This window comes from Oncorhynchus tshawytscha, linkage group LG32, assembly GCF_018296145.1.
Source record: "Oncorhynchus tshawytscha isolate Ot180627B linkage group LG32, Otsh_v2.0, whole genome shotgun sequence".
Lineage (NCBI taxonomy): Eukaryota > Metazoa > Chordata > Actinopteri > Salmoniformes > Salmonidae > Oncorhynchus > Oncorhynchus tshawytscha.
Genome location: NC_056460.1, coordinates 11,361,033 through 11,380,669, shown reverse-complemented (window position 1 = coordinate 11,380,669; position 19,637 = coordinate 11,361,033). Strand labels below are relative to the sequence as shown.

The 19,637-nt window shown below is 45.2% G+C and overlaps 2 protein-coding genes across 6 annotated transcripts in view; both read right to left on the bottom strand.

Annotated features, from left to right (window-relative positions):
* LOC112230295 (rhomboid-related protein 3-like) overlaps window positions 1–11,063 on the bottom strand; it is a 54,039-nt gene extending 42,976 nt beyond the window's left edge. The window contains exons 1-3 of one of the 3 annotated variants that reach the window (XM_024396530.2): window positions 10,927–11,063; window positions 10,063–10,752; window positions 9,493–9,516 (exon numbers count right to left, since the gene is read on the bottom strand). In XM_024396530.2, coding sequence (XP_024252298.2) covers window positions 9,493–9,516; window positions 10,063–10,182 — 144 coding nt within the window. In that variant the 5' untranslated portion in view covers window positions 10,183–10,752; window positions 10,927–11,063. The remainder of the gene's footprint in view (window positions 1–9,492; window positions 9,517–10,062; window positions 10,753–10,926) is intronic. The other 2 variants (XM_042310667.1, XM_042310668.1) reach the window with 2 other exon arrangements.
* A 2,400-nt stretch (window positions 11,064–13,463) lies between these two features.
* LOC112230294 (mitochondrial Rho GTPase 1-A) overlaps window positions 13,464–19,637 on the bottom strand; it is a 31,480-nt gene continuing 25,306 nt past the window's right edge. The window contains exons 18-20 of one of the 3 annotated variants that reach the window (XM_024396528.2): window positions 19,374–19,573; window positions 18,340–18,462; window positions 13,464–14,985 (exon numbers count right to left, since the gene is read on the bottom strand). In XM_024396528.2, coding sequence (XP_024252296.1) covers window positions 14,868–14,985; window positions 18,340–18,462; window positions 19,374–19,573 — 441 coding nt within the window. In that variant the 3' untranslated portion in view covers window positions 13,464–14,867. Of the gene's footprint in view, window positions 14,986–18,339; window positions 18,463–19,373; window positions 19,577–19,637 lie in introns of all 3 variants that reach the window. The other 2 variants (XM_024396527.2, XM_024396529.2) reach the window with 2 other exon arrangements.

Sequence of the window (19,637 nt, the reverse complement as noted above, 5' to 3'; positions counted from 1 at the left end):
AAAAGAAATCGATTTATTACCCTATTGCTAACAAAAAACACACAAATAAACTAAATTGCACAAATCCTATATGACACAAATAGATTAACACACTTAAAAAGAAGAGAACCTGATTATTACACTATGGCACTTCAAACAAGAAACACACAAACTAAATTGCACAGCTGCCATCTAAACCCTGACCTTTCTTGCCTTCCTTGATGCAAAGTCATCAATTACATCATAAGAAATCAGCCCAGCAATTGCATGGGCAATACTGATGACAACAAGGCCACTAAGGCGTTCCTGTCACATGGTGGACCTTTGAAAAGCTTCTCTCTGCTTCAGCTACGGTCACTGGATGAGGAAAACAAATTCTGAGAGCAGTCCACAAATGTATATACATTTCTGAGAGCTCCCTTTCGTGTATCATTATCAGCAGATCAAGCAGGTTCATGGTCTTCGATGGCAAGTCAGGCAAGTTCTTCAGTTCCTGTGCAATCTCTCTGCCATCCAAGTCTGAGTGTTCTTTATAGTGCAGTGTCATACCTCACATTGTTCTGTCAGCTCCTAATTTGAGAGACTATGGAAGGTTGACAGCACATTTTCCAATGTGGAAAATCTTTCCCGAAGGCCTGAGGTTGCAGCATCAACAACAACATTGAAAAATGCCCTGAAGAAGCTGGAGGTGACATCACTCAAAGGTTCATCAAATGATTCGTATGAAAAGTGCCACTTTGTGGAACTCAGCCTTCTTTTGATGTAGAACGGCCTCTACATGCAAATATCCTTGGCTGGCGTTAGTGCAGTCATAAAGCCTGTTGCCCTGTAGCTGCTGAGACCTCGCTCTGTCTTTCTGAGAAGACTGACTGCAACATCCACATGCACACTGGGAGACTGCATCAGCTTGCTCACATGTTGGATCTGGCTCAAGATGTCGTACCACACCACTGTACAGATGCTGAAGCGCTATGATCCCACCTCCTCTGATAAGGACTGGGCCGCAATCTTTATTACAGGGTCTTTGGTTTGATCCCTCACCTCAATCAGTGCCTCTCTCACTGCTGCTGCCTGATACCTCAGTGGCTCGACACTCTTAACTTGACTCTCCCACCTTGTCTCAGTCCACATCTTCAAAGTGACGTCCACGTGTTTTTTTCAGGATGGCCCATCTCCGTGTGGAGGCTGTATACAAGGTGTACAGTTTGTGTAAGATGCCAAAGTAACCTGTGGCATCGACAGAACATTTAGCAGCATCAGCCACAACCAGGTTCAATGTGTGAGCCCCAAATGGCTCCAATAGAGCTCTTGGAATCATTTCCAGGAGTCTGGCTTGGACACCTTTGTTGGCCCCGTTATCACAAGACTGTCCGCTGCAGTCCTTAAAATGAATTTTTAGCTCCTCTAATCTTTTGAGAATCAGGGATGCCAAATGTTGGTCCGTGGACTCCTCTGCCTCCAAAAAAACCCCATCAAATGTTCCTTTATGTGTGGCTCCTCCTTCAGGGACACAATTCTAATCACAACTGACAACTGTTCAGTGTGGCTGAGGTGCAATCTAGAATGATAGAGAATAATTTTGCCAGCTTGATGTCACTCACCGTTATTGAAATGACCTTGCTACTCAACAAATCAATGAGTTCATTCTGTATTTGGTTGCCAAGGTAGCTGGTGGTGTGACTCGAGGTCCCTTTTTGGACACGGATCAAATCATGACTATATCAAATTGTGCCATCAATCCAACCTCTTTGAGGAAATTTCCATTTGATAGAGAGTAGTGTTTGTGTGTCTCCTTAGCGGCAGATTTCTAATTGCCAGAGACTACACAATAGCAGTCAGACGTGTCAACACCTCTCAGCCTCCATAAGTGCCATCTCGTGATTATCAATTGTTTCCCCTTTTGTGAGTCTCATTGCCAGTTCTTTCCATGCAGTTCTGGTGTTCTGGACTGATGCCGTATGAAGTCAGCAAAGAACGTGCATGTTTCCAGTCTGTCAGTCCCGAGTTTGCTAAATTCATTTTCTTCTTAGAAGAGTTTGCAGCAGAAGCAGAAGAGGCTGTTGTTTCTTTCAGAATACACCAACCAACTACTAGGGATTATTTCATCACTCACCAAGGTCTTCCTGAAATACTGGTGGTGGCAACTTCTTCCATCACTCTCATTCCTTGGGAAAACAAAGTCAGGTGGTACCTCACTTGGTCCTCTGCAAACTAGTTGTCTCTGAATTGTGTCAGTCAGAACTGAAGGCCAGTCAGCAGCGTCTGTAGACTGTGTCACGACTTCCACCGAAGGTGGCTCCCCTGCCTGTTCGGGCGGCGCTCGTCGGTCTACTAGCAGACACCGATCCCCTTTTCCTTCTCTGTTATGTCTTATTGGTTGCACCTGTTTCTTATTTGAGTTTTGGTTCAGGACTATTTGGGCCTGTTAGGCCCGTCTGCTTTTGTGCGGGCTTGTTTTCTGTTAGTCTAGGTTGGTTACGTGTTGTGTTCCCTGTCTGTTTGTGCCCAGTTTTGGGTTGGAGACTTTTGACTTCGCCTGTTGTTTTTGGCGTTAATTGTGGATACCGCAATAAAGTTTGGTTTCCCCCATTTTCCTCTGCACTTGACTCCACCCCCACTCCTGGCTGCGTGACACAGTGGTTCATCCTCAGCAGCAGGATTTGGTGGGGATGCTGCTACAGGCATTTCTAATGGAGAGCACATGGGCATTAGTTTACAAACGTTATTCACAGCATTTATAGTGATGGAACATCCCACATACATACCCAGTAATAATAAAATCCTTGTTACCTATAATATGTAAACTTAGAACTTTGCAAAAGGGAAATTATTTATTTATGTTATGCAGGGATGCGCACACACACACACACACACACACACACACACACGTGCCCGTGTGCCACAAACACACCTGAAGAATCCTGCTGGGGAGAAGTGGAAGCAAATGGGTCTTCATCCTCATCCTCAGGCTCAGACAACATTTGTGAAGACAACTGTATGGCTGAGGAGGTAGATGGCTCCTCATCCTGATGCTCCGAGATCATTTCTGAAGAGGCCTATGTGGCTGAGGAGAAGAATGGCTCCTCATTCTGGCCAGTGCCAGAGGGTGCTCCAAAGTATTTCAGAAGGTCCCCTGAATTTGCATTAAAATACAGTATACAAATGCAACAAAATGTCTGCGAAACCACAGTATATATTCACAGTATTATGAATGATTTGTGGTTTATTTGGTAGCAATTCACAGTGTGACTGATTTTACTAATTGCATTAGTACTGTACAAAGTTAGAGGTTCGCTATTTGATAGATTCCCCCGCTCCCCCTACCTCGGGCTTCCAGTGGGGAGACCGGAGGTCAACCTACCCCCGCCCACCTCCCCAACTCGTACTTCTGATTGGGAGACCTCCCAGGCAATAGCCTGCCTAGCTCAAACTAGAATCAGGGCGCCCACTCCGACAAGGTTATTTGACCCACAGTCCCACGCGGTGACATGATATCATTGACATGCAAATGAGCGATAGAAAATCTATTTTTTGTGCGGGCACCCCGTGCCGCACTGGACGGCTGCCCATGTCACCCATACCTAAATTTGCCAATGTTGGCAGGTCAATTATAGCATAGCCAATATGCAGTGGTAATGTATTGGGCCTATAGCCTACTACAAACCTGATTGATACAGAACTGTTTTTAATAGGTTCATGGCTTACATTTTTTATGACGCGTTTAAAAACTAAATCTGATCTCTGCTTGCATTTTGACTCAGAAAGTGATCCTGGCTCAGAGAAGGTTGGTTACCACTGCACTACACCTTTTTGTCTTACCTAAACCCCAGTATAACTGGTCCGGAACCCTGATACACACGCTCTCACTAAACACACACTTTCACAAGAAACACACACAAACCCAATGAGTAAAACATAGAAACTCCAACAACCACAAAGACAGCAGAAAGACTTTGGCACAAAAGGCATGAAACGCACACATACTGGAGGCCCCCGGGCATTTAGAGCAGAGTGGTGGGTCCCTGCCAGGAGAGGACTCTCCCAGTATAGTATCCCTTGTAACCACAACCTGTGGGAAGGTATCACAGTTTCAGCCATAAGGAATGAATGGACCTTAGTGTCTATGATCCCAATAGATCTGAGTGACAAGCTGAAATAGGAGCCGCTTAGCACCTCCGCCCGCTCCCAAGTTCGGGGAATCTTGACACTGCAGGGTAGGTTCTACTACTGTACTCAGCCTATGGGCTAGACTGGCGGCTTTGAGTGACATGTAACTTGCTCCCACAGTAAGAGAGAAATGAAGAGGATTAACTTTCACTGAGCGTAACAACTCAAGTTAACAAAAAAGCCAGAGGATGTCACTAACAGGATGTCGCCCCATCAGACCCCTGCAGTAACCTACTGAAGTGTGTGTAAACGTACTCAAGCGGCGGTGAACTTAAGAGAGCCTGTAAGTGGATGATGGGTAGTCTCCTCTCCTCAGCAATGTTATCCACTTCACTGTGGAAACCGAAGCCAAGTCGGCCAAAAAACTAAACAGGGAGAGGGGGGTGGGGGGGAGGACACAGGGTCTCTGCACTGACAGCTGGAGTGTCCCTACATCCACATAGTCACACAGAGTCAACCACTCTCCACAGAGGTACCACTCACTGGCATCGATTCCACCCCGCTGACCCCCTCTAACAGATTAACATATCGAAGACAAACACAGGGACATACCGTATGTACACACAGTCACACACACATTAAACAAACATATGCTGTACACACACACACACACACACACACAGGGGACCACCCTGCACCATGTGGGTAGAGCACGTAGCATTGAACCATCAAAAGACACACGTTCATTTGTGCTGCCATCTTTCATCTCTCCATGTGTACACACCGCAGTCCGCAGCCAATTATGACTGAAGCAGCAGCACATCTGTGTATCGACAGGCAGGGGAGGGGCTATTTATAGCGCAACATTAGAAGAGCTACTCACAACTTACTGACTGGAACTGCCTTTCATTAGGGAAATAAGGAAATGTATTTAAAGCCTTTAGAGACTAGCAAGAGAGACGCAAACAGATTGGGTAAAAAGATAGCCTACATGTAGAGCTTTACATATAGACTGATCTCCCTCTCGGATGAAAACCTCAACACTGAGAGAACAGCGGTTCGGGAGGGGCAGAGAGGAGGTATGGTAAACCAGCATCAACACACACAGATGCAAGTTTGGGGAACTAACAGGAAGTAAACAGCGACATGCTGAGAGAAATGGGATGAGAGAGGACGTACGGCAAACCCCACAATCAGACCAGGGCCACCATTTTGGCTCAAACCCAATTAGTGCCAATTACCTGGACTGTTGACAATCAACCCTCTGGGTCATGACAATGGAGAGGAGAGGAATGAGAGGGTTGAGAGGCTGGCAGCTGGACCATGTGGGGACCGAGGGAGTGGAGCTAAACAAAAGATTTCTGAAATGATGGCTGCCTGCCTTCCTATTCTGTCAATGGCAGCCACTTCACATGCTCATTGACACATACAACAGCATGAGATAAAGAGCCCAGATTGAGAGGCATGCACACACACTAAAAACAACTGGGTCGGCCTGTCGGGTGGCGCAGTGGTCTAGGGCACTATATCACAGTGCTAGTTGTGCCACCCAGAGACTCTGGGTTCGCGCCCTGGCTCTGTCGCAGCCGGCCGCGACCGGGAGGTCCGTGGGGTGAGGCACAATTGGCCTAGCGTCGTCCGGGTTAGGCCGGTAGGGATATCCTTGTCTCTTCGCGCACTACTCCTGTGGTGGGCCGGGCGCAGTGCACGATAACCAGGTCGCCAGGTGCACGGTGTTTCCTCTGACATTGGTGTTAAGAAGCAGTGCGGCTTGGTTGGGTTGCGTTTCGGAGGATGCATGGCTTTCGACCTTTGTCTCTCCCGAGCCCGTACGGGAGTTGTAGAGATGAGACAAGATAGTAACTACTGACAATTGGAGACCACGAAAATGGGGTAACATTTTTAAAATAAATAAAAAGAACAAGTGGGTCCCCACTCCGATCAAAGAGCATTTGACTGGTTCCTGTCCCCAGTTCACTGTAGCGTGTAATGTGACAGGATTCTGGTCAAAACAACTGGATGTGTGTACACCAGTGTAGGCTGGTGGAAACCATGTGTTTAATTAATGTATTTGATACCATTCCGCTCCAGCCATTACCAAATACCCCGTCCTCCCAAATTAAGGTGCCACCAACCTCCTGTGGTGTACACTGTGTGCCCATGTGAATAAGTCTTAATCCCCATAATTCCCTCTGTTCTGGACGCGTGCCTGTTGGCGTCCTAACAGGTCAGAGGCAGGCAGCGCAGGATTGCGTGTGTACAGTACAGTGGCACACGTCAACACAAAGGGCGCAGTGTGGGGACGACTGGCCATTGTGGGGACACACAGGAAAGGCAGATGGGGGTAATAACTGGGAATGGGGCCTTGCAGAACAAGTGTTATCGCACAGCACTCCAACACAGGTTCTCCCTGTTACCAGTCAATGGTTCAGTCACAGTCTGTACCATAGAAATATCATCTGTAGATAGGGCTGGGAACTGTTCTATAGATTCTATTTCTATGGTATGTACTCTGTGACTCAAATAAGCGGGTGTTAAGAGCTTGTGTTTAAGTCATTCAGTATACGGACTTAATATTCCACATCTGGTGCTGACTTCATCTGGGCACTTCCATGGGAAGGTAAGAGGGGGTGTGACTAATGGAGACATTCCCATCCCAGATAATGGCTGAGTGTGTACACAGTCTGGGTTGTACACAGCAATCTGACAGCGCAACAAGCAAGAAACACAATAAGCTCCTACTCCCTCTCCACCAACCACTAAGGAAACTGGATGAGGTGACACAACAAATATCCGCTATAACATTTGTAATGCACACTGCATTACACAGTCATAAAAACTAAATATCCCTTGGGTCATCTTTCAAGTGAAAACACCAAGTTGTTGGTTTCATTTTTCCAGATCCATCCTATTTATAACAAGCCCTTAATACATTTCTACTTACATCGGTCCAATCCTGGAAAACAAGCTGAAAATCTGTGAGGGCAAGACAAATACTCAGACTGTTTCTTCTTGAGTGGTTTCACCATCATCACTAATCAGGCTAGTAGTGTGTGTGTGTATGTGTGTGTGTGTGTGTGTGTGTGTGTGCGCGTGCGTAGTAGTCCCCATTCCCTAGTATGTTTAGAGATCTTACATGGGTAACACAAATCAGAGCTATCGTAGGTTTATTATCTTATTTCCTGGTTGAAGAGAAAGCACTTTCACTGCAACAAAGCCCTCTCAGGGGACAGTGTGGGTACTGAACAGAGCACACAGCACTTTGATTAAAACACCAGCCTGGGAGACATTTAGTTATGTGTCCCAAATGGTGCACTACCCATAGGGTTCTGGTCTAAAGTAGTGTACTACATATGGCTCCCTATTCCCTTTGGGACAGATCCTAGAAAGAGGCGTTGGCACATGGGCCAGTTAAACAATCTGAGTGATGTGGATGGACAGTTTGTGCTCTTAAGATGACAAGGCAGAGAATTATGGGAAATGTTATACCTGTATCAAATTACCTGTGACCCAAACTGTTCCCTATTCCCTAAATAGTGCACAACTTTTGAACATGGCTCTGTTCAAGATTAGTCCACCATATAGGAAATACGGTGCTATTTGGGGCACAAACTTTGCCATTTATGAGCTAAACATCCATCGAGCAAGGCCTATTCCTCCATTTATGAGCTTAACATCCAACAAGCAGGGCCTATTCCTCCCTTTATGAGCTAAACATCCAACGAGCAGGGCCTATTCCTCCATTTATGAGCTAAACATCCAATGAGCAAGGCCTATTCCTCCATTTATGAGCTAAACATCCAACGAGCAGGGCCTATTCCTCCATTTATGAGCTAAACATCCAACGAGCAAGGCCTATTCCTCCATTTATGAGCTAAACATCCAACGAGCAAAGCCTATTCCTCCATTTATGAACTAAACATCCAACGAGCAAGGCCTATTCCTCCATTTATGAGCTAAACATCCAACGAGCAAGGCCTATTCCTCCATTTATGAACTACACATCCAACGAGCAAGGCCTATTCCTCCATTTATGAACTAAACATCCAACGAGCAAGGCCTAATTCCTCCATTTATGAGCTAAACATCCAACGAGCAGGGCCTATTCCTCCATTTATGAGCTAAACATCCAACGAGCAGGGCCTATTCCTCCATTTATGAGCTAAACATCCAACGAGCAGGGCCTATTCCTCCATTTATGAGCTAAACATCCAACGAGCAAGGCCTATTCCTCCATTTATGAACGTCCAACTATTCCTTTTATTTCAGTCACCCAATGGTTGCCAGTAAAAATCCCCATTTCTGGTCCACCATCCACCCTATCATTTATCTTCCTTAGTGTCCACTGTGAAGAGCTGAGTGACCCTAAAGGTCAACATTTCCAATGTATGACAAATGGAAGGGGTCATTTAAGAGGTGGATGGGGGGAGGGAATAAAAGAGTGAAAGGGCATTTGTAGCTGGCAGACTGGACAGCAACCCCTTCTATAGGCTATATTTGGTTCGCCCCCATCCCATCTAGTCTGAAGGCCACTTGAGAAATTCAAAGCGAGGCCGTGCCGCATAAAGGGAGTGGATTGAGAGGCCCGCTTAATGCCTGTCCACAATGTCTACCCCCCCCCCACACACACACACACACACAAACACACACACACCAAAGACACCCACCCCTTTTTCCCGTAATCCCATGAGTCCCCGGCCAGTCCTCCCAGAGCCTGAAAGAGCGAGCCTGACACGAGTCTGACTCCCCCTGTCCCCCTCCCTAAACCCATTATACTTCCTTTGTCCCCCTGAGGGACCAGGAGTGAGTGTAGGGCCCGTCGGCCAGGCTGGAGCAGGCAGGTGTTGAGGCAGCTCCAGTGGGATGGAGTGGTGGGAGAGGGGTGTGTGCGAGTCAGGGGGGGTCTGGTTCTCCATCTGTCAGGACAACCTGATGGCCTGGGCATAACACACACCCACCTCTTGTTTGTCGCTGACATGACAGCCCACAGGGCCACAGGCGGAGCAACGGCAACTGTAACCAGGATTATGTATTGCTCTAAATGCATTTGGGAGGGTCGATGTCAGGAGGAGGGACACACCCACCACAACCTGCTTGGTTCTTTTATCTGGCTCTTCATCAAGGGCTCAACTCACCCACCACAGGAATGACAGGAGTTAGACATTATAATAATGGCAAGGATAGTTGACTTGTTATTCTATAAGTATTGGGGCGAAGATTAAGCACAGCTCATAAATCACAGTTCTAGTACTAAACACAGCAGTAATAAAAGCACGTGCTTAACTTGTAACAAGTTACAAAGTTAGGATAGCAAACAGTTTCTCACATAAAAAGGCAGGTAAGTTGACACCCTTCATGAGTGTGCATGCAACAGAGAGAGTCTGTAAACACAACGACGATACATACCTTGTCGAACAGAGATTTCCATTGCTGAGATGGGGAAAGAGGAAAGGAGCGGGTAGGGAAAGAGAGAGAGAAGAGGAAAGAAAAGGTTTCAGAGAGAAAGGTGCCATTTAACAGATAGACACGCCTGTCATTAAGGAGTGATGTCAGCAGGTAGCCTACAAGGGCTTTCCTTCATTCAATGAATCAATATCATTGGACAATTGAGGACATCATCGGTTATGTATGGTAGTAGCCATGCTACGTCTGCTCGGGTTAGCTGTAATGAACACATATGGCCAACGGATTGTTGACTGTGATGATATAATGACTATGGTCTATGAAGCTCTCTGAGAATGGTCGCTGGCATAGTAATATTCATAGCTTACAGCCATAACACAGTATGATATAATTCTGACATAACTCATTTTTATTTACAATGATGGCCTAATGTTATTTGAATTGTCTAGTTAAATAAATAAAAATATACGCTAGTGTAGAATACACCGTGGGAAAAAGGTGTCTTTAGGGTGATCTGTTTTAGGATGAAATTGAAAAACGGTGATGACAATATGAATATGGCTCAAGACTTACGTCCTCTGGGGCCACGGGAAGGACATCGATACTCTCCAGCACTTCTATCTCGTCTCCCTCCGCGTTCGCTGCCACTGCTGGAGAGGAATGCACCGGCACGTCCCGAGACGCGTCCGGCATCGTCAGGCTGCGGCTGCCCCTCTCCTCAAACCTCTACTGGGCGATTTAAATCCTTACCGACAAAAACAATATCCATTCTCTGCTATTTGAGCCACATTACGCACATAATCCATATTAGAGAAATCCCAAGCGAAGCTAATCAACGCAGGTGTCTCAAACACAATTGGGTATACTTATTCCAACCCTGGTCCTCTGAGGCTATTTGGAAAAATATATTAGCCCACGAAATAACATCTATCCTCCGTTTGTTAACATGCTCATTGAAGAGAAAAGATATGTTCAATAGATCCACGCACAGAGAAAAAGTTGAGTGCCGAGTTGGGTGTCCGTGGGGTGCACATCTGCGTCTCGCCACTCCGAGCGACAGTGTGTGTGTAACAACTGAATTGGATGTGTGTGGCCACCAAGTCCTTCTCCTATTTCATACGACAGCCCACCTGCACCTCAGTCCAGCTCTCTGTGGACAGACACGGCATTTTTCACTGCCGAAGTACTGAATTCTCATTGGGACGGACAGGCAGGCAACTATCCAAGTTGACAGCAGTGATTGTTCATTCCAATGTGACTCACCTGAAAATTAAATAGAATAGAGGTGTGTGTGGCGATAATGAAAGCAATTGGCTACTCACTTCAAGCATAGTTGTAAAAAAAAAAACAGCATAAAACAGCATATAATGCTACTCAGTCTACGGCGGAAAAAGCAGCATGCGTAGCCTAAATGCCATTCCGTCACTGAACACTCACTCAAAAGATGTCGAGTCGACCGTCCAAAAGTCGCGCAAGTGTAAATTCAGGTGCGTCATTGTACTCTCGCAGTTGTTTTCAGCGACGCAGATCAGCCAGCTGCCGAACTCCGCTGTCTCACAGTCAGCAGCCTCTAGGAACACACGGACTCTGCTCCCCGAGTTGGATCGCGACCAGCCTGCACTCTGGCACTGTTCAAGCCGGAAGGCAGGCAGGCAATTACCTTCGGCTCTGTTGTACTGCCACATGCGTGCCTCCGGCGCAGAGAAATATGGATGTTTGGCTGCGAGGTGAGAACACCACCCACCCACACCCACAGAAGGCTTCGAGGAACCCCGGTTCACACCAGCTGGCTCTCACTCCGGTACTTTATCACGTTATGTCATCAGATAGACAGTGCGCGCATGCGACTCAGTGAGGAGACTTGGCTGAAGAGGATTCAAATTCAACTCTCACAAATGTGGGTGTGGGCTATTAAAATACATAACATAGTATTCAGACAGTGGAAGTGCATGATACGGATCTAATTCAAAGAGGGACAATTCTATCCTGTAATATTTCCATCCAACATTCCCTGAAAGGGTGGCGAATTCAATCATGAAGCATAGCACCTACTGAGCTACTATCATAGTCAGTTTAGGACACTTATGGTACCAAACACTGTTTTACTTCTCTTTTCACCTTCCTTCCCCTCTGTATCTGTGTGGTAAAGTGGGTTGGGGTTCAGAGGAGGGGTAATAAGGGCCTGTAAATTCCAGGTTGCGTTTCAGGGTCATAAACAAACACTCCCCTGCAGGCCTGCAATGACAATCAGCAAAATTATGGGTCTTCCATTCCAGAGGACCACCTACCCATTATCTATAATCACTTCAAAACAAACCATTCATTTAAGATCAACTTGTGTGTGTTGTGTCGTTTGTGTGCCCACGCAAGTTATTTTGTGGCTGTGGGGTGCAGCTGCTTTTGAGTGGGCTGGTAGCACTGTAAAGAGATTGTATCTCTCTCACAATTTCCCCATGCTATTCGATAGTATTACCATGGAAACAATATGGCCATAGGTTATTTTCAACCTTATGGGTCTTCTGACACCTACACAGCACTTTTGGATGAAACTGCAGCCAACAATGTTTTAACAGCGAAATACTATACTACCAACCATACAGTCCTCAACTGGCCTCGAAACGCTTCCTCCGAGAGAGGGCTAAGCTGTTGGGATGCCATCTGCAGTCAACTGTACAATTACCATGTGTGAGATGACAATTAAACTAATCTCATCACCCAGAACCACATCGCAACTACTCTATAAGTATACTGAATGTGGGGTCTCTATTTCTAATTACTTTTCCTATTACTTTAGCCTAACACTGCTGTGGTTTCCAGTCAAACGTCTACTTAGATCATGCTCACTTGAGTATCACCGTCTGATAGCCATGGCTTAACTAAACCATGAGGAAAGCATTTCAATCCCCTGCTGGTTGCACATGTTGAAATCTATGCAATTTGGCCAGTCAGACACTTAGTCATATGTTGCTCATGAGTTACAGCGACACTTGGAGACAATCATAGTATCCACATCCCCCATGTCACCAGTGAGTGATTCAAACCATTGGCCCGCCTGCAGGAGGGGAACCGCCAATTTAAATGACCTAACTGGGTGAATCATTCACGTGTCAACTTTCACAGGTCAAATGGCATCAGCTCTGAAAGTGGAACAGCCCACGGGAGAGGAATGCTTATCAACGCCGTCTCAGAATGTGAGTAGCAGCTGTCTGTGTAGGTGTAAACTGGTGAAAACAGGAACATATGACCTGCTAGACACACATGTACTCACTCACACGTACACTGTTAAGGCTCTGCGTTCCATGTATTTGCATCTCTCTCACACATGCACACACACACAGTGAAAATAAACAGACCAATCGGTTAGGCCCTAGGGAATAATCTTCATGGCTTAACAGGCAATTTTATGCAGTCTGGTGGGGATCATTAGAGAGAGACGAGTTAAATCTGTCCCCGAGGGACCCGTTTGGGCCCTGAATATTGTTATTAGGTAGCCGTGGTGGTGTAGTCTGTGCTGTCTTGTGGATATTGGAATCATTATGACAATACTGCCACCATGTGTCCACAGGCAGACCAACAGTTACATCACATTACCTCATCCTTCACGTGAACTTTGGGAGTAAGAATCAGGGGGAATGACATCACCGGCTGCCTCCTTCCCTGACCAATGTAGTGAGGACCTGAAATGAAATGACCTCAAGACGACAACACACTCTAGCCAAAATTTCACCAATCACTTCTGCAGTCTGCGGATGACTTGCATAACGTGCTCTGAGGGAGGCACTGTTCCCGAAAACGTTAGCGATACCCAATAAATCATTGGAAGCGTATATATTATGCGACTTTATTTAAAATGTACCTCTCCGTTTGCCAGCACCTCTTGACTATTTGGATGTGCATCAACTGCTGCTTTTTATATAAAGTGCATTATGGGGGAAAAAGGATGGATCCCAAATGCAATAAAAACATTCTTGACACAGGATTAAAGTGGATTTATTTATTATTTACATTGGAAAGGCAAAATGTGAAACACAATTGTCCTAATGTTCTGGGAGTTGGAGGTGCTGGATAACATTTGGATAATTGGAATAGTACCATTGTGAGGAATGTTGGCTTCATAATAACAGTATATTTGATATAACAATATTGGATGATGATCAGAAAAAAGCAACGCATGCAAATACAGCTCCTGCAAATATAACTGTACAGCCTCACATAGCAAGCACACACAATTTTGACATGCATGCCCAACACACACCGTTTGATTTGACATGCATGCCACACACACACACACACACACACACACACACCACCTGGGTGGTCCATACCCATACAGGAAGCCATGTGAGGGCCACAGAGGATACTTCTGCCTTACTGAGTTCTAGGGGTAAGGCTCAGACATACGGCGCAGGCATCCCAACCAGAACATCCATTGATTGAACATGGGCTGATTCAGCCTTACAAAATGTGTAAGTGTGCCACCAAGCTTCTGGCCCTGGAAGGCAAACTAAAGAACAACCTTTTAATAACAGAACAGCCTTTACTGAACAGGTTTGAGGATATTAGAAACGACTAAATAACGGAGTGAAAGCGAATCCCTTTATAGTATCGAATGTGGCTTTGTTGTACCATTATAGCTTCAGCACATGAACTTCATAATGTCCCGTTTGTTCAAATAAAACAAACATACAAGCAGTTATATAGTTATATATACACACACGTTATTTACACATTGCTTCAGTATTTGTTTTAAAGCATGTTGTTGTGTATGGTATTGGTTCTTTTGCATTCCCATTACACTACCCTTACTTCAACTGATTAAGATCGAGTTGTTTCACCATTACTTCAACTGATTAAGATAGTTGTTTCACCATTTCAATCCACACATGTATCCCCCCCAAAAATGTTATATATATATATATATTGCGCAAAGAGAAGAAATCACGAGCTTCATCAGTACTTATATAATCACATTTTGAATATAAATATTATATATAGACATACTGAGTGCGCAGACACCAAAATAAAGAACAATAGCAGTCATTTTCTTGTGAAATCTCTAGGTGTAAAACTAAATAAAGTTAGCTTTTTCCCCCTCATCACATGGGGACATACTGGATGTTTTATAACCGTACAGAGATATTTATTGGGAGAGGGTACAAGGTTTAGCCTGGTCCCAGATCTGTTTGTGCGGTCCTGCCAACTCCAAAATCCTATGGGGCAGATCCTAAGTTGAATTTTCACTTAGTCATGTATTGATGTCAATGGGAGACTGGAGTGAATCCTAGCTTTTCACTTATAGACCTAGTAGTTGGCAAAAAAGCACAAACAGATTTGGGTACAAGTATCGCAGAGGTTAGATTTGCACGGTGGTGGGTGGATCACCGTTGTTTGAGCAGCACTCTGTACATGGCGAATCCCAGCACGGCGAACACAGTGGCTCCCGCGCTCACTCTCAACCAGAAGGTGGAGCTCTTCAAGTCAGCCTGTGTCACATGTCTGAGGAGAGAGAGAGAGAGATACACAGAAGAGAGAGAGAGAGATACACAGAAGAGAGAGAGAGAGATACACAGAAGAGAGAGAGAGATACACAGAAGAGAGAGAGAGATACACAGAAGAGAGAGAGAGATACACAGAAGAGAGAGAGAGAGATACACAGAAGAGAGAGAGAGAGATACACAGAAGAGAGAGATAGAGATACACAGAAGAGAGAGAGAGAGATACACAGAAGAGAGAGAGAGAGATACACAGAAGAGAGAGAGATACACAGAAGAGAGAGAGAGATACACAGAAGAGAGAGAGAGAGAGATACACAGAAGAGAGAGAGAGAGAGATACACAGAAGAGAGAGAGAGAGATACACAGAAGAGAGAGAGAGAGATACACAGAAAGAGAGAGAGAGAGATACACAGAGAGAGAGAGAGATACACAGAAGAGAGAGAGAGAGATACACAGAAGAGAGAGAGAGAGATACACAGAAGAGAGAGAGAGAGATACACAGAAGAGAGAGAGAGAGATACACAGAGAGAGAGAGAGATACACAGAAGAGAGAGAGAGATACACAGAAGAGAGAGAGAGATACACAGAAGAGAGAGAGAGATACACAGAAGAGAGAGAGAGATACACAGAAGAGAGAGAGATACACAGAAGAGAGAGAGAGATACACAGAGAGATACACAGAAGAGAGAGAGAGATACACAGAGAGATACACAGAGATACACAGAAGAGAGAGAGAGATACACAGAGAGATACACAGAAGAGAGAGAGAGATACAGAGAGATACACAGAAGAGAGAGAGAGATACACAGAAGAGAGAGATACACAGAAGAGAGAGAGAGATATACAGAAGAGAGAGAGAGATACACAGAAGAGAGAGAGAGATACACAGAAGAGAGAGAGAGATACACAGAAGAGAGAGAGAGATACACAGAAGAGAGAGAGAGATACACAGAAGAGAGAGAGAGATACACAGAAGAGAGAGAGAGATACACAGAAAAGAGAGAGAGATACACAGAAGAGAGAGAGAGATACACAGAAGAGAGAGATATACAGAAGAGAGAGAGAGCGAGAGAGAGAAATAAACAGAGTGCGAGCACATAGGTCAGAGTTGGCAGAGACAACTAAGCAACAATATGTAATGCTTTTACATAACCTCTCTGCTTACACAGATCATGATACACGCTACAGTGCATTCGGAAAGTTTTCAGGCCCCTTCCATTTTTTCACATTTTGTTACATTACAGCCTTATTCTAAAATATAATTTATTTTTGTATTTAAAAAAAAACCTCAATCTACACATAATGACAAAGCAAAAACATTTTTTTTTTTTAAACATTTTTTGCAAATGTATTAAAAGATTTAAAACAGAAATACCTTATTTACATAAGTATTCAGACCATTTGCTATGATACTTGAAATTGAGCTCAGGTGCATCCTGTTTCCATTGATCATCCTTGAGTTGTTTCTACAACTTGATTGCAGAGGTAAATTCAATCTTATCTGAGGTAAATTCAATTGATTGGACATGATTTGGAAAGGCACACACCTGTCTAAGGTCCCAAAGTTGAAAATGCAGGTCAGAGCAAAACCAAGCCACGAGGTCGAAGAAATTGTCCGTAGAGTTCCGAGACAGGATTGTGTCGAGGCACAGATCTGGGGAAGGGTACCAAAAAATATCTGCAGCATGGAAGGTCCAAGAACACAGTGGCCTCCATCATTCTTAAATGGAAGAAGTTTGGAACCACCAAGACTCTTCCTGGAGCTGGCCGCCCAAACAAACTGAGCAATCGGGGGAGAAGGGCCTTGGTCAGGGAAGTGACCAAGAACCCGATGTTCACTGACAGAATTCCAGAGTTCCACTGTGGAGATGGGAGAACCTTCCAGAAGGACAACCATCTCTGCAGCACGACTACCTATCAGGCCTTTATGGTAGAGTGGCCTGACGGAAGCCACTCCTCAGTAAGACACGACAGCCCGCTTGGAATTTTCCAAAAGGCACCTAAAGGACTGTCAGACCATGGGAAACAAGATTCTCTGGTCTGATGAAACCAAGATTGAACTATTTGGCCTGAACGCCAAGTGTCACGTCTGGAGGCACCATCCCTACAGTGAAGCATGGTGGTGGTGGCAGCATCATGCTGTGGGGATGTTTTTCAGTTGCAGGGATTGCGAGACTAGTCAAGTTGAGGCAAAGATGAACAGAGCAAAGTACAGAGAGATCTTTGATGAAAATCGTCTCCAGAGCGCTCGGGACCTCAGACTGGGGCAAAGGTTCACCTTCCAACAGGTCAGCAACCCTAAGCACACAGCCAAGACAACGCAGGAGTGGCTTCGGGACAAGTCTCTGAATGTCCTTCAGTGGCCCAGCCAGAGCCCAGACTTTAACCTGATCGAAAATCTCTGGAGAGACCTGAAAATAGCTGTGCAGCGACACTCCACATCCAACCTGACAGAGCTTGAGAGGATCTGCAGAGAAGAATGGGAGAAACTCCCCAAATACAGGTGTGCCAAGCTTGTAGCATCATACCCAAGAAGACTCAAGGCTGTAATGGCTGACAAAGGTGCTTCAACAAAATACTGAGTAAAAGGGCCTGACTATTTATGTAAATGTGATATTTCAGGTTGATATTTTTTAAACATTTGCAAAAATGTTAAATCTATTGTGTGTAGATTGTTTTTTTTCTCCCCTCATCAATTTAATAAATTTTAGAATAAGGCTGTAACATTTAAAAAAATGTGGAAAAAGTCAAGGGGTCTGAAATGCTTTTTGAATGCACTGTATGTAGGAGTTCACTCAAAACAGCGTGACTTTGAACCTCCGTACAGTCCTATGTACTAATCACAACTAAAGATGCCAAAAGATGAGCGTCCAACAGGATGAACAGATGAGACACTAGAAATGCGCATTATTTAGACCACATATTCATTATTCATTAACGAAGAGGAACATAACGAACAAGGTTGGAACAGAACAAGATGGTAAAACAAGTGACAGAGAGGACTCAAGGGACTCAGAATCGGGGAACGTTGGGATGAGGCAAAAAGAATAAGAGTGAGACGTCATGAAGATTTACAGGAAAACAAACAGTGGTTTATGACAACCCACAGCACAAAATCCACGAGAAAAACGCCCAAACAGGGTCAAAACAGAGGCGACGAACAGCAAATGAAGAAGAGTGTAAATATGAAGAGGAGGATTGTGAAACAGAAGAGTGTGAAGGCGAGAGAGAGAGATACAAAAAAATGAAACGGCAAGCGAAGAATAATAACGTAAAAGCGAAGAAGAAGAGGAGGAATAACGTAAAGGAGGATTGTGAAACAGAAGAGTTGGAAGGTCTCTGAAAGAGTAAGGACCTGCTGAGAATAGCGGTGTAGAGCTTGGCCTTCACCGTCTGCACCAGCTCTGAGTTGATGAAGTTCTGCAGGTGGCAGAAGGTGCACCTGTTACAGGTACACATACAGCGCAGCCGAGCGTGACTAAGGAGAGAGACAGAGGTGCACCCACCCACACACACACACACACACACACACACACACACACACACACACACACAAAGAAGAAGACGAGAGCGTTAGAACAAAGACCGGTGCCACCAGAAGGTTTGAGCTCTTTGGTCCATAGAGCTTATCCCTTATCGGGTTAAAAACCAAGAGCACCCACCCAGGAAGAGAGGAGGATAATTGTCTAATTAAACAAACGGGAGAGCATGACCACAAGTCTGATCCATTGTAATCTTCACCTCACACTGTTGGGGTTCGTAATCTCCAAATAGCCACTTTGGATCATTTTCAACATTGTTATATGTCCTTATGCCACCACAGAGTTAGAGGTCTATATATTAAATCAAAATGCACTAGATTAAGTATGTGATACGTTGATGCTGTCCCTCATGTGTTGGCTACAGTTCTGAGGAGTACAGTTCAGATGAGTCCAGTCCACTGTGACAGAGAGGTGATCAGTGTGGACAACAGCCTGACAGAGAGAGTAGTGGGAGAAGGGCAGTAAACATACAGTAGCAGCTAATGGCAAATAGAATCCACCATATTAACCACATTAACCACCATGTCTAACCAAGATAGTGGACACTGTTCACCCCAAGAGTTCAGAGTCTCTATATTTCAAATGTGAAGTGGCACCAATTTGGGAAGTGAGGGATGAGGTAGAACTTAACAGCTTAGGGGTAGTTTTGGAGCTTGAGGTGGGGTTTTGGGGCAATGGGTTTTACAGCATGAGATGGGGTCTTAAAATATTTGAAAGGATTTAGGGATTTTTTTTTAGGGATTGTGGAGAGGGTTTAAGGTCTTAAGGTAGAGCTTTAGGGTTTGAGCAAGGGATTTTATAAGGCTCGACACGGGGCCTAACACAACAGAGCGCCCCCACTACTCACGGGTGCATGGCCATGGTGGTGAGTTTGGTGTAGATGTCTTTGCAGGGTGCGTCTGCCGTGTTGCAGGTGAAGGCCTGCGGAGGGGGCATCTTGTGCTTCCTACAGAACTCCAGAGGGGTGAGGGCGTAGAGCTGCTTGGCCTCCTGGAGGTCCGACTTGGCAGCGATCATCATGCACGGCGTCTTGGTGTCCATGAAGTACTGCTGCAAAAGGAAGAGGGACATTGTTATGGGACACTGTCGTTTTCCATTTATACTTTTTTAA